General features: G+C 40.4%; 1 protein-coding gene across 3 annotated transcripts in view; it reads left to right on the top strand.

The window, feature by feature from the left end:
- Positions 1–13,643, top strand: part of FARSB (phenylalanyl-tRNA synthetase subunit beta) — an 896,824-nt gene extending 883,181 nt beyond the window's left edge. For all 3 annotated transcript variants that reach the window (XM_050752079.1, XM_050752080.1, XM_050752081.1), the window contains one exon: positions 13,366–13,643. In XM_050752079.1, the coding sequence (XP_050608036.1) occupies positions 13,366–13,517 (152 nt within the window). In that variant the 3' untranslated portion in view covers positions 13,518–13,643. The remainder of the gene's footprint in view (positions 1–13,365) is intronic.
- The last annotated feature ends 7,336 nt before the right edge of the window (positions 13,644–20,979 follow it).

A 20,979-nucleotide genomic window follows, 5' to 3' on the forward strand; every position in this document is an offset into this window, starting at 1 on the left:
CTTTTAATTGGGACATTTAGCCCATTTATACTAAGGTTAATATTGTTATGTGTGACTTTGATCCTGTCATTATGATGTTAGCTGGTTATTTTGCTCATTAGTTGATGCATTTTCTTCCTAGCCTCGATGGTCTTTACAATTCGGCATGTTTTTGCAGTGGCTAGTACTGGTTGTTCCTTTCTATGTTTAGTGCTTCCTTCAGGAGCTCTTGTAGGGCAGGCCTGGTGGTGACAAAATCTCTCAGCATTTGCTTATCTGTAAAGGATTTTATTTCTCCTTCACTTATGAAGCTTAGTTTGGCTGGATATGAAATTCTGGGTTGAAAATTCTTTTCTTTAAGAATCTTAAATATTTTCCCCCATTCTATTCTGGCTTGTAGAGTTTCTGTCAAGAGATCAACTGTTAGTCTGATGGGCTTCCCTTTGTGGGTAACCTGACCTTTCTCTCTGGCTGCCCTTAACATTTTTTCCTTCATTTCAACTATGGTGAATCTGACAATTATGTGTCTTGGAGTTGCTCTTCTTGAGGAGTATCTTTGTGGCGTTCTCTGTATTTCCTGAATTTGAATGTCAGCCTGCCTTGCTAGATTGGGGAAGTTCTCCTGGATAATATCCTGCAGAGTGTTTTCCAGCTTGGTTCCATTCTCCCCGTCACTTTCAGGTACACCAATCAGACGTAGATTTGGTCTTTTCACATAGTCCCATATTTCTTGGAGGCTTTGTTTGTTTCTTTTTGCTCTTTTTTCTGTAAACTTCTCACTTCATTTCATTCATTTGATCTTCAGTCACTGATACCCTTTCTTCCACTTAATTGAATTGGCTACTGAAGCTTGTGCGTGCGTCACGTAGTTCTCGTGCCATGGTTTTCATCTCCATCAGGTCATTTAAGGTCTTCTCTATACTGTTTATTCTTGTTAGCCATTTGTCTAATCTTTTTTCAAGATTTTTAGCTTCTTTGCAATGTGTTCATTCTCCTTTAGCTCAGAGAAGTTTGTTATTCCCGATCTTCTGAAGCCTACTTCTGTCAACTTGTCAAAGTCATTCTCCATCTAGCTTCGTTCGATTGCTGGCGAGGAGCTGCATTCCTTTAGAGGAGAAGAGTCACTCTGATTTTTAGAATTTTCAGCTTTTCTGCTCGGGTTTCTCCCCATCTTTGTGGTTTTATCTACTTTTGGTCTTTGATGATGGTGACCTACAGATGGGATTTTGGTGTGGATGTCCTTTTTGTTGATGTTGATGCTATTCCTTTCTGTTTGTTAGTTTTCCTTCTAACAGTCAGGACCCTCAGCTGCAGGTCTGTTGGAGTTTGCTGGAGGTCCACTCCAGACCATGGTTGTCTGGGTATCACCAGTGGAGGCTGCAGAACAGCAAATGTTGCTGCCTGATCCTTCCTCTGGAAGCTTTGTCGCAGAGGGGCACCCTGAGACTGAGGTTTCAGTCGACTCCTACTGGGAGCTGTCTCTTGGGTTAGGTTACTCGGGGGTCTCCTGCGTTAGGTTACTTGGGGGTCAGGGACCCACTTCAGGAGGTGGGTTCTCCATTCTCAGATCTCAAACTCTGTGCTGGGAGAACCACTGCTCTCTTCCAAGCTGTCAAACAGGGATGTTTAAGTCTGCAGAAGTTTCTGCTGCCTTTTGTTCAGCTATGCCCTGTGCCCAGAGGTGGAGACTATAGAGGCAGGCAGGCCTTGTTGAGCTGCAGTGGGCTGCACCCAGTTCAAGCTTCCTGTCCACTTTGTTTACCTACTCAAGCCTCAGCAATGGCGGATGCCCCTCGCCCAGCCTCGCTGCGCCATTTCAGTTTGATCTCAGACTGCCGTGCAAGCAGTGAACAGGCTCTGTGGGCGTGGGACACTCTGAGCCAGGTGCGGGATATAATCTCCTGGTGTGCTGTTTGCTGAGACGATTGGAAAAGGACAGTATTATGGTGGGAGTGTCCTGATTTTCAAGGTACCATCTGTCACGGCTTTCCTTGGCCAGGAAAGGGAATTCCCTGACCCCTTGTGCTTCCCGGGTGAGGCGATGCCCCGCCCTGCTTCGGCTCACACTCCATGCGCTCCATGCCACTGTCCAACAAGTCCCAGTAAGATCAACCTGGTACCTCAGTTGGAAATGCAGAAATCACTCATCTTCTGCATTGCACCACTGGGAGTTGTAGACTGGAGCTGTTTCTATTCGGCCGTCTTGGACCCCAAATTCAGGGCAATAATTTTTTAAACATTTTTGGGGGGAATTGGATGGAAACTCCCTTTAAGCATCTTCTATAACTGAAGTCCCCATTTTGTTAATTTTTTATTTTGAAATAGTAAAAATTTATTTTAAAAATGCAAGTGGTATGCAAAATTTTTTTTTTCTGAACTGTTCAAGAGCTAATTTGATATTGCATTACCCCTAAATAGTTTGGTGTGTATTTCCTATAAACAAGGACATCATTCTCTATAACCATAATAATCATCATCAAAATCAGATGAACATTGATGTTTATGTTAACCACCATTTAATCCTTAGGCCCTATGCAAGTTTTATCAGTTGTGCTTTATAGCTGTATTAGTCCGTTCTCATGCTGCTATGAAGAAATATCCAAGACTGAGTAATTTATAAAGAAAAGAGGTTTAATTGACTCAGTTCTGCATGGCTGGGGAGGTCTCAGGAAACTTACAGTCATGGTGGAAGGCACTTCTTCACAGGGCGGCAGGAGAATGAGTAAAGGGGGTGAGAGTGAGTAAAGAGGGGAAAGCCTCTTAAAAAAACCAGCAGATCTTGTGAGAACTCCCTTACCATCACAGGGACAGCATGGGGATAACCACCTCCATGTTTCAATTGCCTCCCACCCAGACCCTCCCATGGGGATTATGGGAACTACATTTCAAGATGAGATTTGGGTAGGGACACAGCCAAACCATATCAATAGCAAAGAGTCACTTGTTGTCTTCAGCCATCATGTCTCAGTCTCCTTCTGGAGACTTCTAGAATAGTCTTTTCTTGACTTTCATGACCTTGACACTTGAAGATTACAGGCCAGTTATTTTGTAGCATGTTCGTCAATTTTGGTTTGTCTAATGTTTCTTCACTAGTTAAATTCCCGTTAGGCATCTTTGGAGGAATGGTAGAGTAGTAATGCTAACTTCCCAGCGCATGCTATGAAGTGGCATACAATTTTCATTTATCCCGTAACTGATAATGTTCACTGTAATCACTTAATTAAGATTGTAGCTACCAGTCATCTTTACTGTAAAATTATTCTTTTCTCCATTATAATTAATATCTTGTGGGGAAGAGCTTTGAAATTATGTAAATATACTGTTTCTAATCAGTTTTTCTATATACTTAAGTTATGTCAGTATGGACTCATTGTTGCTGATTTTATTCAGTGTATTTAAATCCATTACAGTCATTTATTTTGATGATTAAATTGTCCCCAATTTGGCCAGCAGGAGTCCCTTGAGGCTGGCTTCAGTTTGCTTTTAACATGCTCCTATTATTCTTGAGCACTTTGTTGCTTTTGGCACAAGATATTCTAGGTCTATCTTGAACTTTCTCTTACCTCATTTCTCGAACCTGGTTTCTTTTAGTGGAAAATGGTATCTTGAAGCCAAGATCTAGGGTGTAAGGTGTGATTATTGTTATGGCAGGGGAGGGTTGCTATTGCAAGGCTTTCTCAGAGGACTGAGCCTGGGATTGTGGCATGATGCGTGCCTGTGCGCACACACTTTCATACACATCTGCATCTATGCATCTATATTTGTTTATGTACATATATATGTATGTACACAAACATAGATACACATGTCTATATATGACTGTAAGTCTACAGTACGTCCAATTCCAACCTAACACTTTAGGGTTTATTCCCAGCTTTCTTCTGGTCCATATTTGTACCTCTCTTTTCCAACACTGAGACAACTAACTCCCATTATTCTTAGTTTATTTACTTACTTGATCCATGTTCCTGCCTATAACTGAACTCTCTTCTTCCTCATCTTCTCCTCTGCATGTTTGCACCCCTCATCACTGAGCCTCTGACTCCTCCCACAGGACTGTCCCCACTCACTTGTGGATGCCCTCCCTCCCCCTTGGGCTCTGACACCCCATGCTAGATTTCTCTCCTGATCTGGGGGACACAGTTTTTTACCTTCTCACCACCAGGTAGGGATTTCTGCCTCTTCAGCTCCTTTAGGGCTGAATTGTTCTGGAAGAGAAGGGGATAAAGACTTTTTGAGTCTTACAAAGCCTTTATTGATAGGGATGTTCTTGTTAAAATGAAGGGGAGAAAATGGTTGTATATGGTGGGGCTTTTTTGGAAGGGACTGGTAATGTAGGAAATATATTTGTGGGCTCACCTAATGTAGTTTCTTCCTCAGATCTAGCATATTTCTCTGTGATCTTCCTGCTGAGGGTCTTACAAGGCCAAGTAAAATGTCTCAAGACCCCCTGGCCCTTCCTGTCTTGTAGGGTTTTTTGTGTCATAGTTGTACTTTCCTCTACTTCTCCCCTTCCAAGAACCAGAACCCTCATTTTCCCCCTTCCAAGTCAATATATTTCATCACTCACCTTCCAGAAGATAAAGGTTGCTAGTCACTCTCTTAATCCCTAAATACCTTTAGTTTGTGGATTGCATTCTCTGAAAAAAGGTTTCCTCTTGGAATTATTTTCCTAGGTTGATTTGAGGCATTTTTTTTCCTACCAGTGGAATTTTTTTTTTTAAAGGCAGTAGTTGTGTTATGCAGGAGAAAGTTTTTTATTGGTGTTGTACAAGATGAGATCAATATCATCTTCTATTTGTGGTTTGTTGCTAGTACCACTATCAGAAGTGCATTGTTTAACATTTTGCTATATAAGGAGCTACACAATGATTCATTTTCTTTTTACCTATGTAGTCCATATATGTATTTTTTTGAGATGGAGTCTCATTATATTGCCCAGGCTAGTTTTGAACACCTGGTCTCAAGCCACCATCCTGCCTCAGCCTCCCAAAGCACTAGGATTGCAGTTGTGCAACACTATGCCTCACCTTTAGTACTACTTTTAGAAAAGGGAAGTAATCCAAGAAAGACTCTATGCTTATAGAAGCCTTATTTATACTAATGAATAATAGGAAACAACTCCAGGATGAAATACTTGTAGAATAAGTTGACAAACTATGATATATAAATATAATGGAATGTGATTAAAATGTCTTTAGACACGTGAATATAAACTCAGTTGAAAAAGCAGTTCCCAAGATGGAATAGACATTAATTCATTATATATAATATATATAATATTCGTTATATATATTGTGTATAATATTCATGTATATAATATTTAGTTATGTGTAATGAATATGTTGTTTGTAAAACCCTAGGATGCATGCTAATCGACTGTGACAGAGTCCGTATAACACTGAGTGTTGCGGCAAGTCCTTCTGTCACTTTAATCCATGTGATTAAAGACTTAATTCCTTCACACCAGTTTTTTCATCTGTAAAATTGCAATGACGATATCTGTCCCATCGACATCCTAGAGTTGGCAGGGAAGGCAGTTGCAAGAATTTGTGAAAACATTTTGGAATGTGTAAATCTCTTCAGAGTAAACTTGGAGTAGATCTTAGGTCTATCTGTCTTCAGAAAAGCAACACTAGATGAGCTGCAGACTGGGTTTCAGGAAAAAACCTGAATTCTGATCTCAATTCTGCTGTTACCTGTTTTCTTAATCTGTCTAGTATCTATTTTTTTCATATATTAAGTGAAGGAAATGGACAGGATTGCTTCCAAGGTCATTTCCAGTTTTAAGATTCTGCAGGAGTTTAAATTCAGAAGTAATCTCTGCCACAGGTTCTAACATTTCAGGTCTTTTCCTTTGCCTTTGTAGATGGTGTCCCTGTGGTACTTGTCTGCTGAAATAATTCCAGCTTTGTTTCAAGAATCTGAAATTTATTCATACAAGTATCTGTGTTAGATGGGATTTTAAAAATAAATAGTTCTATTTTCCATGGAAGGCTCTAGGTTTTGTCAGTATTGTTCTGTATTAATATTACAGAGCCTACTTGGGTATGTCCTAAGGTGAGAGATGATGAACTGTCAGTCTTTCTTGTTTTCTCTTAAGTTTTGTTTGTTTATTTAATTTTAAACCAGAAGTTTTCTAACATGAAATGGACAGCTTGACCAAAAGCTTAAAAACATTCTGCTCTAGGCCTTATGTGCCTGTGGGCCACACACAGAGGAGCCGATTCCACGGCCCTTCTTCACCTTATGCTTGCTCTCCAGCCTCTACTATTGCTTGCCTAGGGCGAGCCTCCTAATCTCCTTGTGCTTCACTTTTTCCCATCTGTAACTTGTCTGTCCCACAAAGGGTTTGGCCAGGGCTGTACTGGGAATAAGTGATGAATAGAAAGTGGGCTGCCATGTTTTTGCAATTTCATTGTTCCTTCATTTTTCTTTTCTTGATTTTTGAGAATCAAAATCACGCCGAGCTATTTTTTTTTTTTTTTTTTTTTGTGAGACAGAGTCTTGCTCTGTCGCCCAGGCTGGAGTGCAGTGGCGCAATCTCGGCTTACTGCATGCTCCGCCTCCTGGGTTCACGCCATTCTCCTGCCTCAGCCTCCCAAGTAGCTGGGACTACAGGTGCCCAGTATCACGCCCGGCTAATTTTTTTTGTATTTTTTAGTAGAGACAGGGTTTCACCCTGTTAGCCAGGATGGTCTCGATCTCCTGACCTCATGATTCGCCTGCCTCGGCCTCCCAAAGTGCTGGGATTACAGGCGTGAGCCACTGCGCCCAGCCCCAGCTAATTTTTTTTTGTATTTTTAGTAGAGACGGGGTTTCACCATGTTGGCCAGGATGGTCTCATCTCCTGACTTTGTGATCTTCCTGCCTTGGTCTCCCAAAGTGCTGGGATTACAGGTGTGAGCCACCGTGCCCAGCCTCGTTTTTCTTTTACATGCCCTATTTGTCACGTGAAATCTTATTCTGAAATTAAAACAGCTATCAAAATTACATGTTTAAAGTTATGTTTGCACTAAGTTAGCTAAAGTTCTCAATTGAATAAGTTAACTAATTGTGAAATTTGGATACAATCTCATACAGTCGACATTTCTGTTCTTTCCTTAATTAGTCCTACCACAGTCTCTTTTTAATTATTTCACTGTACTTGTGGAGGAAGTAATAAGTTATTCCTTTTAGTTTGAGAAATAGTCCCCTTAAAGATTTTTTTGTCAGGTGAAAGACTGGATAAAGAACCATTTGTTGGGCCAAGAAAGCAGAGTGATTTCTTTTTTTTTTTTTGAAGTTGTTATTCTAAATATATTCTATACATTTTGAAGAAATGTGAAAATTGTGGGGGAAAATGATATGGGTGTGAGACAAATATAGGATGATGGCATTATTTAAGAACAGAAGTTTTCAAAACAGACTGACAGTGAGGATACTTTTTAACCTAGAAGTAAAAGTCCTTTGGTTTTACACAGTTTGAGACGGATTTAAAGTTGGAATTAGCTAGGTCATCTTGAAGCTCCTTCCTGACCTCCTTTAGGTTTTAAAATATGAGTGTGCATGTGTGCGTGAGAGACACATAGCTAAGATTAGACTTTAAAATAGATCTCAGCGTTTCCCGAGCATTTCTATGTAATCATTTCGTATTTGCCCTGCTAATTAACTAAACGTTTCATAAGAAATGTTAAAAAGTAAAAACCACAGAAATAAATGGTAAATGATAAATTCCTCTACACAAATTAAGACGGGGAAATTTTGGAGTTACGATTCCAAATATTTAGTCACAAGGAGATTGTGGTAATTGTTAAAATTAAAAGATGGTTATTTGTTGAAGACATTTCTCCATCACTTAGAGGACTAGGTAGTGTGGGTTTTGCTGATTTCTTTTGAAGCATAAGGCCCTACAGGATCCTGTCTGGATTTGTAATATTATGCCCTGCCCTGTGTTGATGGAATGTTGCTGTGTCATGGGCTCCCTGAGTTCCATGCTGTGGGGTTAAGTAGGTACCAGTTCCCTCACATCCAGTTGCCTTCACTTTAAGAGTTAATGGTGTCGGCAGGTGTGTTGGGATTAGCACTGTAAAGTTGTGTAAGGGGTTTTTCTTTCTTTTGATCTTCAGAAAGGGATGAAAGATGGCCATTAAACTCAAGGGATTAGGTCCCTTCTCTTTACAGACTTTAGCTACCATAAATATTTCACTTCAAATGCAAGGTGAAGAATTGTATACATCAGGGGAAAATGGGTGTTTTATGTTACCAGTTGGAAATTATTCAGTCTCCACCTACAAATTAAATTGTCTTTGCAGAGACATTTTCTCCCAACTGAGTGTCCTAGGATCTGAAAAAATGTTTTTGTGTTTATATCTTGATAGTGATTTTTTTCCTCCTCATATACCTAAACCTTTTTCTTTCCTTTTATAAGCTAATGTCTTACCTACATTGTACTGTTTTCTCCCTTGAGTTCTCTTCCCTTGTGTAAATCCATTGGTGCCTTCAAAATACTGCTGGTTCAAAAACTTTGAGAACAGCCACCCTTAGGAATGACACCATGCTCACGTGGGATAAGTGTGTGTTTTGTTTTATAGTCTCTATATGCTGTCTCTTCCTTTAAATCAACATTGTTTAGAAAAGGAAGGTGATGTTGATGGGCTGGCAGCAGAGTCCTACAATTCCTGTTACTGCATTCTCAGAAAACTAGTGGGAAACCAGGAGGAAGTTCCTCCTCTGTAGGATATTATGGTTCCAGTCTCATTCCACACTTTGCCACGTCACCCACCCTGTCAGTTTCACCCCAGAATGGAACACTGGAGATGTTTGTTTCCCTTTTCTGGGAGGAGAAGGGCTTGGGTAGATGCAAACCCCCAAATCAGCCTGTGAAATGATTATTCCTCCCTTCACTCCATAGTACATAATTAGTCACTTAGAACATATTTACAGTATATTCAGTTGGCCCAGTGGCTTACAATATCTATATAATTTTGTATTTTTTTATTTCATCCCTGAAGTTGGAGACTTATATGTAGTTAAAACTCATGATGATAGTTTCTGTTGTTTGCCATATATGTGACATATGGACATTCCTTTTCCAGTGTTCCCTGCCCCCCCTTTATATTTTGTTCTTATCTCTTTATTGCAGAAATTTTGGGTGGTTAAGTACCAGATTGCAAGCAGTACAATATGTGGGTTCAAGCCTCACATCATGTATTAGTACTGTAAAAAAAAGGGAAAAATTGTATGAGTAGATGACTTTTTACAGATGGGCCAAATAAAATACCAAATGAATGAGTTGAATATAGCCAGTGGCAGGGGGATTAAGATCAGGAATTAAGACTCTGATTAAGAAGGTGCTTGATAACGCCTTCTAATGTTTTTAGATTAGGGGGTCTGCTCAGTTACCACCTTAAGCTTCTACTTCCGATGCTCCCTAAAATTATAGGAATGACTCTATGTGTAAAGCTTACCCAAACTTTGGGTCTATAATACTACTCTTAAAAAAAAAAATGAGGCAAAAAGAAACTGTGAAAAGTGTTTAGCAATGAGCAAGAGAGGGAGCTTACAAACTCTTTGATGGTCAATTAGCCAGAAAATGTGCTAAAGACTGGGTGCTGTGCTGGATTACAGGCCCAGGAATTACCCCCGAGGTCCTCAGAGTGGTCCTGCCGTTTGAGCACAGAGACAATTACAGACCTCTAGGAGATGCTACAAAGGCTTTAATTAAGGGACTTACTAACACCCCACTAAGTTTTGGAAATTTAATTCTTATTTGTGCTTACCTGATGTTTCTTTTGTCCAGACTTTCACATGTATTCAACATAGAACACTATTTCCCCCACATCTGTTTTATGCTGGAAGCCGTTTACTGTGATAGATAGCAGCAAAGCAGAGAGTTTAACCAGTATAAGGAAGTAGGTAGAAAAGTGGGCTTGGGAGGCTTTTTGCTGGGAACATTTTGGGCTCACATTGAAAATTGTAGTACTACGCATCTCGAAACATCAGTAAGAGAAAACTAATGTACTTTATAGAATTTGAATTTTAGAATTCACATTTCACAAAGCAATGTGATTTTCTTTGAATTAGCAACTTCATATTTCTAGACACAGCATGCTGCTCTTTCTCTAAAAATATGTTTTTGTTTGTTGATGCTATAAGGTTACCACCCAGGTCTGATTTTTCACCAGCCTAGACTCATATTTTGTTCCATTTAGATGTGACTGTTTTTATTTCTGGAAATACTCTGCTTTAAGATGCATTAGTCCTAGCTAGAGCGCTATGATCACATTAATCTACCGGAGTTATTGTGAACTACCCGCTTTCTGCCAGCAGTGGAGATGCTCTCATCTTTGAACTCTAGGGCCTAATTGTTGCCCAAGTCGGCCATATCTCCCTTGTTTTCTTAGTGAAGTAGTTATTCTCTCTTCTGTCCTTTGAAGCAATTCACTTCTGCCTGCAAAGTTTGGTTTGAACCTTAAAGGTTTTCAAAAGCACTAAGAAATGTTTGTGTTTTAGTAACATTATATTTTCCTTCAGTATTTCTAGTTTACATGTAATATCTCATCAAGTGGCACATTTTTTAGATTCTCTCTGTTGTACCAATAGACTACTTGAAGGACCTTTTGTGTGCATACCTCTTAATTTGTGTATAAGGAGGACAGAACCTCAACCTTGCTGAAAAGAGGAGTCGATAAGAAAATCACACGTGTTTAACCTGTGATAACAATTTTAACTTGCCATTTTATCATTTTTCACAAGGTCAGATATAAAGCATGCAGTTTTCAGCAAAGTCGAGTTTATACAGAAATCTTATCACTGGGCTTCATTTTTACATGAGGGTTGGTAGGGAAGGATAATTTGTGTTGGATGCTAGGGCAGCAGGCTTCATTTTTACGTGTGAGTTGGTAGGGGAGGATGATTAGTATTGGACAAGAGGGCAGCAGGCTCCTGTATGTGCTATCAGCTCCATTGGACCACTGTGAAGGCCTTCTGACTCCAGAGTGGTTTGAGATGCTGCAGTGGCCTGGATGGGTCTATGGGCCCAGGTGAGAGCTTTTGATGTTTATGTTATGTAGAATACTCATATACTTGGATATGTTTTAAATAAAGCATAATGTGAATTTTAGTTCTTTTTTGCTTTTCTTTGGAAAGAGGGAAAATTATATTTAGTGACAAAAATATTTTTGTCTGATCAAGTACCTAACTGGTTAATGAGCTAAAGCAAAGTTTGATCCAAACTTCTGGAGAGAGGTAGAGCTGGCAGCTGAAGAAGAATATAACTGAATTTTGCTAAAAAAAGTGCTGATTCGAGAAGTCGTTTTATGAAGTAAAAAATTCTAAGCTCTTATCTCTTAGGCTTTATTTTGCTAACATTGTTAGAACTAGCACATCTGGCTTAGATTCTAAAATAGTTTGGTTTTATGCTTCAGTAAAAATGAAACCAATCAAATTGGAATTGAAGATAGATGAAAGGATGGATTTTGGTACAATGAGGATTCTTAAACACAGTAAAGTTACCAGGGAAGATCTTGAACATTGTCTTTCTGAGTGTCCCTTAAAAATAGGCTGGTGTCAAACATCAGCATCACACAATATACCCAGGTAACAAACCTGAACACGTACCCCTTGAATCTATTAATAAGATAAAAGTTGGAAAAAACCACAGCAAGCTGGTGTCTTTTTTCAGTTAGTGTGGTTGTATTCAAGTCTAGCTCTGTAAAGGGGTGCTGGGGTGCTGGGATAAACAGTCCCCAGCAGTCCTTCCAGTTCTGCAGTTCTTGATTATATTGCTTACCATTAACACCTTATGTAATCTTCACTTACATGTCATTTGAAGGTTTTTCTTTTCCTTTGGGGAGTCGAGGGGTGGAGAGTTTTGTCTTTTAAGTTAGATATTTATTTTGATAGAATTAAAATGTACCATCTTTATCAGATTTAGTAATATTCATATGAAACTGAGACTCTATGTTATTAGTTGGGTTTGGTTTCTGCATTGTTTTATTTGGTTTCCCTCCCTATCCCTCACCCCAAGTGTGGATTAGTGCACAGAGCCAGATAGTTAAATGCAGTCACTGAAATTCTTGCTTTAAAAGACAGTGAGGCAGAATTGTTTAGTTTGGAGAGATGTGAAAAAGAGGCCACCTTAGTATTTCACCTCTGTTGCTTTGGGTTTACTTAAGTTGACAGTTTAGAATGTTTTCCAGCTCTTTCCCCAGAAATATAAACAAAATCCTTCTCTGCTGGTCAAGAAATATATGTAATTGCCTTTGTCTCTATGGTACTAACTTGATGGTAGCGGGTTCCCCTCCCCTCCAACCTGATTCTGTATCTCTTAAGCATGCTGACCTTGGAACCATTAGTAGAGACTCAGCAGTTTACACTTTCATCAATAATGCACTCGCTCTGAAGTGGCAGGCTGGACGCTGTGGCCCAGCTCTGCATGGGTATTTATAGTGTGTGCCAGTAAATGTTTCTGTTGAATCGGTCAGGAGCTGCAGGCCTGATCTGTTTTCAAGTTGGTGGTGAGAGCAATGAGTCGGCATATTTGTAAACCTCAGGAGAGTACAGTGCATTGATAGATTCCTGTGGCACTGGTAATTTCATGAATATGGAGTGGGCCTATATGTTCATTTTTAGCTCTGTAAACCTCAAGAATTGTTACTGTCTTGGTAAGCTGTATCAGTGCATTGGCACTGATGAAGGGAGAACTTTCTGCCTGTCTTGAAGTAAACGAGGCATCAACCCAGACTTGTGTTGGGCTGACCTTTGCTGTGGTTTTACAGTAGATGCTCCAAAACTGCCTAGAAAGCTGTTTTCAGATGGGAATGTGGGTTGCCTTTGGTAGCATGGCCTGTCATCAGAGGTGTGGTTCCCCCGGTAGCGGGCCTGTGATACTGTGGCTCCGGTTTCTTTATGTAATAAGGTGAGAAAGAGTGACTTTGTACAGAGCAAATGAATTCAGTGTCGATGTCTTATCCAGTGAGCGTTGCTATGGAAAAACCTGTTTGAAAACAGGTTCTTCCCATGCAAGTTCATCAGTTTTATGTTTCATATTTTGCCTTTTGTCCTTTTTAGGACCGGTTCCAAGTGCAGGCAGAGGTCCCCTAGGACTTCTGACTGTGGGCCTTCAGCAGCCTCCATGATTTCATCATTCCTGCTCGGGCCCCTGTTACTAAAAATACAGGACCCTTATTTTCATATTTGCCCCTGATTTTTTCCTTGCAAGAGTTTCTTGATAGCAAATTCTTCTTTTAAATACTAGAAAGTATGAGGAAGCGTTCTCTTTTCATAGCCAGTGGTTTAAAGAATAGTTATTTTTAAAGTAGACTAGTGGGCTTTTAGTGTTAAATGTCTATTGACATTTTGCCAGAAGAAACATTGATTTTTCTTTCACTTTGTCTTTTTCAGGGCCTGCTTTCTTCCCCGGGCGATGTGCAGAGATCTTTGCCAGGGGTCAAAGTGTTGGGAAGCTTGGGGTCCTTCATCCTGACGTTATCACCAAGTTTGAGCTGACCATGCCCTGCTCCTCGCTAGAAATCAATATTGGACCCTTTTTGTGAAGATTGGTCTCTGTGGTGTGATTCTCTTCCCAAGTGTCCCTTTCTCCTCCCCTGGTGTCCTTTAGTCTTCCTCCACGGGGAACATCTATTCGGGCTTTAATGTTTAATAAAGTAGAAAGCACTGTCTGGCTGTGTGGGTAGAGACCACCCTTTCCCTGCATTAGACCAGCTTGTGCCATATGCGAATGTGTCTGTGTGAAGCTGCATTGTTGGGTAAAAGCCCTGTGGAGTGCCAGAGAAATGCACTGGCAGAGTGCAGGATCTGTTCTGAAAGGCAGATGTGCTCCTCAGACATCAGAGCATCACATTGGAGCGGATTACTCCTGCATAGCAAGATTCCATTTCTTTCTTTATTGATAAAACAAGATAATTGATGAGAGTTCATGTTGCGTGAGTTTGAGATAACTGAGGGGTTTAGCTTTGATTTTCTACATTTGACATGTATTCATCATTGAGAAACACTAAAATAACGATATTTTAAGAAAACGTTTAAGAATCAATTATGGTCCAACAATAATAGCTTCTGAGATCAGTTTAAAGTGAAAGAAAATTCTGTAATACAAGGATTCAAAATATGTGAGGGTGCACAGGTATTTTTTACTCTGTGATACTCTAAGATGGAGTACATGCAACGAAGATCTGTTCTGCTGTAAGAGTTAAAATGGACAAGTATTGGTATCAATGCAGTATGAACATTAGGAAACAATGAGAAGCTTATTTTTGCCATAGGCCATACGTGTTACTGTAATCAGTCAGTTATAAAATCATGGTTTTAAATACTTAATTGAGATACTAGTTTCTCTCTTATAGGGAGATATTAGGCCTCTTTTTTCCTGAAGCTAAGCTTCAGCCAATCCTCCTTATTTTATATCCCAATTTCCTTTCTTACTTCAATCTAGAATTCTCCAGTAGGTACCATCTCTGAAAAAAAGCTGGGTCTAATGTTTGAGAGAAGTTCCCAGGTACTATTGAAGTAATAAGAAATATGATAAAATGTAATACTTTAGAGTCCCAGTAGAAATAGCTAACAAAGACCGGGCGTGCTACAGCTCATGCCTGTAATCCTGGCACTTTGGGAGACTGAGGTGGGCAGATCACTTGAGGCCAATAGTTCGAGATCAGCCTGACCAACATGACGAAATGCCATTTCTACTAAAAATATAAAAATTAGCAAGGCATGGTGGTGTGAGCCTGCAGTCCCAGCTACTTGGGAGACTGAGTCAGGAAAATCTCTTGAACCGGGAGGTGGATGTTGCAGTGAGCCGAGATTGTGCCACTGCCCTCCAGCCTGGGTGACACAGTGAGATTCAGTCTACAAAAAAAGATATAGCTAACAAAGATAGTGAAATAAGAATTATGTTTATGGATCTTTTGCTGAATCTACTACTAGGAGAAAACCCAACCATATTACAACCTTGAATTGGGGCAGTAGTGTCTAACTTGCAAGATTTGTGAATACACAGACTTCCATCTGATCCTTCACAGCTCTGTTGTGAGCAGATCCTTACCACATTTTAAAAATGAAATATGCCCTTTAAAAATAATGCGTGCCAAAAGGACTTGTATCCAGCATGCATGAAGATTTCTTAAAACTTAATAATAAAAATAAAACAACCGTTTTTTTAAAATGTGCAAGAGTTGAACAAACATTTCCCCAAAGAAGATATATGAATGGCCAGTGAGCACTTGAAAAGATCCTCAATGTCATTAGTCATCAGGGAAATGCAAATAAAATCCACAATGATAAACTGCATACCCATTAAAATGGCTAAAATTTAAGACCCATAAATCAAATATTGCTGAGACTGGAGCAAGTGGAACTTTTCATGCACTGCTGGTGAGTCACAATGTAAAATGTTACATTGTGACTTTAGAAAATAGCTTGGCAGTCTCTTGAAACATACACCTACCATCTAGCCATTCTATTCCTAGGTTTACCCATATGGCCAAAGATTTTTATGCAAGTGTTCACAGTGTTACTTACAGTAGTTACAAATTGCAGTCTATCCATACTATGGAATACTTCTCAGCAATAAGAAGGAATGAACTACTGATCCTCAAAACAACATGAATGAATTTCAAAACAGTATGCTAAGTGAAAGCAAGAGACACAAAAGACTCTTTAATTCTATTTACATAGGAGTCTAAATAAGTCAAAAGCAGGTTGGTTGGCAGGAGCTCAGGAAAGAGAACTGACTGCAGTGGGTTAAGAGGAAACTTTTTGGGTGATGGAAATTTTATCTTAATTGAGGTGGTACGTGTACTTCAGGTGTAGGTTATACCTTCGTAAAGCTGGGAGAAAAAGAATGTAATGTAACATGTAGTATTTTACTAATTTTAACTACATAACACCAGTTGATAAATGGCTAGAGAAATAGCCTGAACTGTAGAATTGGCAGTTCTGTTCAGGATGGCTCACTGGTCCACAACTATTAATGATATATTCTCCTTTAGTTTCAGGTTCGCTCTAGTTAAAATCATGGCTTAGGGATCATCATATGATAGCCATTGTTGAAGTAGGTGGAACCATTTGTTCTGTCAGCAGCTACCCACCTGGATATTTTTGGGGGTGGCCAAAATTACTTGTAATGAAAAACCCACTAATGCCTAAATGTATATAATTGTATATCCCAGCCTGAAAGGGGAAAGATCAACTCCATGCATCATGTAGATGTTTCTGCCCTTGGAAGCAGGAAATGGTAGGAAGAAAAACAGCGTCGGCCGCATTGGAAGAAGCGAACCTTCAGCTCATGAGTCGAGGCTCTGCAGCCAGATCCTCTTATGCTTGTCCCTGGTGAAGCATTTGAACTGGAGCCAGGGCAGTCTGTGAGTACTGCCAAAAGCCTTTATTACAGAAGATGCACACCTTCTTAGTAAAAACTGGGAGCTGTAGTATTAAAGTGAAAATTAAATGGAATTGATTTTTGTTCTAGCTTAGAAACTTAAATTCTACCACTACAGCCTGACAGTCCTGCAGTGCTCTTCTGGTTTTTGTTTGTTTTTTTAGATGGAGTCTTGCTTTGTCACCCAGGCTGGAGCGCAGTGGGGCGATCTTGGCCCACTGCAGCCTCCACCTCCTGGTGGAGGTGTTCTCCTGCCTCAGCTTCCTGAGTAGCTAGGACTACAGGCGTGCACCACCATGCCTGGATAATGTTTGTATTTTTAGTAGAGACAGGGTTTCACCATGTTGACTAGGCTGGTCTCGAACTTCTGACTTTAGGCAATCTGCCCACCGGTGCCTCCCAAAGTGCCGGGATTACAGGCGCCTGGCCTGCTCTTCTGTTTTTATTTTTGAATTGCTTTTCTTTCACATTTTAATTTTTTTGGTTTAATAATGGTATGAGAGTAGGAATTCTCCCTGATATGTAGGGTGAAAACAGTTGAGTTTCAGAGAGATCAATAACTTACTTAGAAGTCACATAGCCAATAAATGAGTTTGAGACACTATATAAGAGTGACTTGGAGTCTACAGCCCACTCACTGATTTGCATTATTTATTTATGCAAAAGTAAATAATGGGACTTTCTACACTTAATATAAAAATAATGGAAAACAAAAAGTTAAAACTTGTTAAGTCCAATACTTTAAAAAACCTGTTCAAACTATGGTCTTCCTGAGCTAATCTACCTTTCTTCCTTCTGATTCCCTAAAGTAACTAATCACTGTTAACAATTTAGCCTGTATTGTTTCCTTAGTTTGGACATTTTCCTTGATTTGTACAGTCAGCCACACCTGCTCCCGTTTTTTTGGGGGTCATGCTCTACATACTGGTTTGCAACAAGTTTTGTTTTTTATTTTATATATCTCTCATGACATTTCACTTAATATGTCCCATTTTTTCAGGTCAGTGCCTATAGACCTATCTCATTCTTTTAAATGAGGTAATATTCTATTGTACAGATGTCCATAATAGTTCAGTTATTCCCCTGTTGGTGGACATTCAGTCGTTTCCAACTGTTTGAAATTATAAACACTGCTCCAACGAACCCCCCATCCTGCAAAATAGCACGGCTTAGGGCCCCAAGGAAAACCAGTCCTAATGGGTGCAAGACTGTATAAATATTCACATTTGACAGACACATTCAGAGATGCGTAGAGTTCATTAGATATTTCTTTGATGTGACGTTTGTACTTGAACAATATATTATTCCAGTACCTTACATCTTAGATGTAGGAGTCGCTAGGTCAAAGGATGTGTTTTGAATGTAAAACATGTTGAATGATTATTCTCACATTTTAAACAGGAGTAATCTACTACAAACTAGCCAGCCTAACCACTGCCCCTGCTCTCAGCAATGATGGGCGCATCAGCTTGGTGAGAGAGAACATTGCTCACAATCTTGCTTCTCAATCTTAATCTGTTTGTGCTTGATGTTTTGTGTAACATCACTAACCCTAATACTTGAGTATTGACTTTGGCCCTTCTGTCCATTTTATCCAAAAGCAGAAAGATAGCCTTCAAGGGACACCATTGCCTTAAGCAGAATATGCTATCCAACTTCTGGCTTGTTATGTTATTAGGGCCTTGAATAACTTTTATATTTTTATGGACTGAATGTATCCCCACAAATTCATGTTGACCCTCTGACCTCCAGTGTGATGGTCTTTGGAGATGAGGCCTTTGGCAGGTGATTAGAGCTAGATGAGGTCATGAGAGGGGAGCCCTCATGACCAGCTCAGTGGCCTGATAAGAAACATCAGAGAGCTTGCCCTGTTTCTCTGCCTACCTGGCGCACACATACAGGAGAGGTGACGTGACCACACAGCAACATGGTGGCCACTGGCAAGCTAGAAGAGGGATCAGAATGAAACCTATTTTGCTGGCACCTTGATCTTGGACTTCCAGCCTCCAGAACTGTGAGAAATAAAATTCTTTTATTGAAACCACCCAACCTGTAGTCTTTTGTTGTGACAGTCCCAGCAAACTAAAACACATTATTGAAAACTTGCATTCAAAAAGTAGAGAGTGGCATGCATGATAAAATTCAAGGCAGCAGTACACCTCTGGGACAGTCTGCAACAGTTCCCTAATCTGCCTGTATCCATGAGTGCAGATAGGAGTGAAGCCTCCTGGGCTTCCAGTCTGCAGCGTCTCTGTTACATGGAAACCTGATGGGTGCCGCTGTGAGTGGGGTCAATTATGCACAGTGCACACTAAACACAGATCATTTTAGCCTTCCTAGTTAGCCACTAATAAGACGCTGAAGTATCCTGAAGATGAGAGAGAGATTTCCACCATGCCTCAATACAAACCCCAGTCTGGGCCTCCGCGTGACAGGTGTCCTGCCTAGTGTTTTGCATAGGTCATCTCAGAGCCCTGACCAGAGCCCATGTAGGGAACACGACCTGCTTGGATAAAAGAAGGGCTGCTAAACGACTGTGCTTGACAAATGGGCCAGGCAGCAAGAAGGGCAACGCAGACGCAAAGCGGTTTGAGTCCAGGATGTCTACTTCATGTTCAGGTATTCTCTGCTTTGACTTTCTAGTAGGCAGAAAGGATGACTATGAATATTGTAGCTAGACTGTGAGTTGAATAAATATCTCCAACAAAGGGTCTAATTGAATTATTTCTGACCAAACCCTGTAGGTTTTTTTTCTTCCGATGTGACTAATGGAGTGTGCTGAGAATATACTCAAGGTCCACACTCAAGCTTTTCATTCTTCATCTCTAAGGTTTGGCCTTCCTTGTTTCTGTTGAAGAAAGGCAGGAAAGAGGCATGAATCTCCATGAGAAAACATTTGAAGGCTGGGTATGGTGGCTCATGCCTGTAATCCCAGCACTTTGGGAGGCTGAGGTAGGCAGATCTCTAAAGCCCAGGAGTTAGTGAAAAGCCTGGGCAACATAGCAAAACTCCATCTCTACCCACCCCCCAACCAAAAAAAAAAAAAAAATATATATATATATATATATATATATATAAAAACAAAAATTAGCTAGGCATGGTGGTGTGCGCCTGTAGCTGCCATGTGAGCCAGGATTGCACCACACAGCACTCCAGCCTGGGTGACACAGTGAGACCCTGTCTCAAAAAAGAAGAAAAGAAAACATTTGGGGAAGAATCCATCACGTGAGGAGCGCTGGTGAGGCTGTGAGAGAGAGCTGCTGCATACACCGCTGGAATCAGAGACTTGGAGACATGAAGTAAATCTGGCCTTCTAGGCGGAAAGGTGAAGACGTGGAGAAAATGTGCCTGGTTGATATCAAACCTGATAGCAAAAGAAATGTTCTGCTTTCCGCATGTCACGGCTTTTTGTCAGGCATAAAATACGCCTGTCCCTACAATAACCAACTGCTTAGGGCTGACAAGAAACCAGCTGTGACACACAGAATAAACAGTCACGTTTGTTGCTGGAAAGGTACTGAGAAAAAGCCGCACTGGAGATAGGTGGGATTAACTAGAGATTTTTTGGCGTGAGTCTTGGGCAGAACATTTAAACAAGGAGCACTTGGGTGACACTGGGGCAGATGACACAAGATAGCCAGACAGAGGTGCCCCTTAAGCAAATCACGTAGGTGAGATGACTTGTGCAAAACACTAGGCACAAGGCCTGTCACGCGGAGGCCCAGACTGGACTTTGTATTGAGGCATCGTGGAAATCTCTGTTTGATCTTCAGGATACTTCAGCATCTTTTTATTGGTGGCCAGTTAGGAAGGCTAAAATGGTCTGTGTTTAGTGAGCACTGTGCATAATTGGCTCCACTTACAGTGGCACCCATCAGGTTTCCACGTGACAGAGACACTGCAGACTGGAAGCCCAAGAGGCTTCACTCCTATCCGCACTCATGCATACAGGTAGATTACAAGACTCTTGCAGGCATGGGCATTAAGGCAGCACCCAATTGTCACCCTGGCTCACCCCCAATGATCTGAGGCCATCTTTGTGTATATTAAAGAGGAATTGACATTTGAACACCTGCATTGGGCAGAATCTGGCTTGCCATAGAGAGAGAGAGTGTTGAGTGTGTGCGTTAAAGAAGCATTACAGAGGAACTCCTAGCTACATCCTTCCTTTTCTTGTTTGTTTTTGTATGCCTTATAGACAGGCGTGGAAAAAGAATTACTATTTTTGGTTTTGTATGGCTCCCTGTCTCATGTGGCTACAGTTTTAAGACTTTAACATTCTCTTCATGGCCCACATTGAACTGTGATGTCTTCTTAATGTGCATTCTGTAAATATCCAAGTCTGTACTACAGGTGTGTCTCATTTTAAGAAAAAAAAAGGATGATGCATGGTGTGCACAGAGTCACCTATTAAAGTCTTATGTTCACAGAAATGAAGAATCAAAATTTTAACTTGAATTTTAACGGCAAACCCATACGTGCAGTTAAAATTCAAGTTAAATGAAAACACAAGCAGCTTTGAGGAAGACATCTCTTGTCTCAAATGAGATAGGTGTATATTGCTGTTCCACTTGGCTCTTGGGTAGCCTCTTACTAGAAGATGAGGGCTTCATTCACAA

The sequence above is a fragment of the Macaca thibetana genome, chromosome 12 (assembly GCF_024542745.1).
Source record: "Macaca thibetana thibetana isolate TM-01 chromosome 12, ASM2454274v1, whole genome shotgun sequence".
NCBI classification, from domain to species: domain Eukaryota; kingdom Metazoa; phylum Chordata; class Mammalia; order Primates; family Cercopithecidae; genus Macaca; species Macaca thibetana.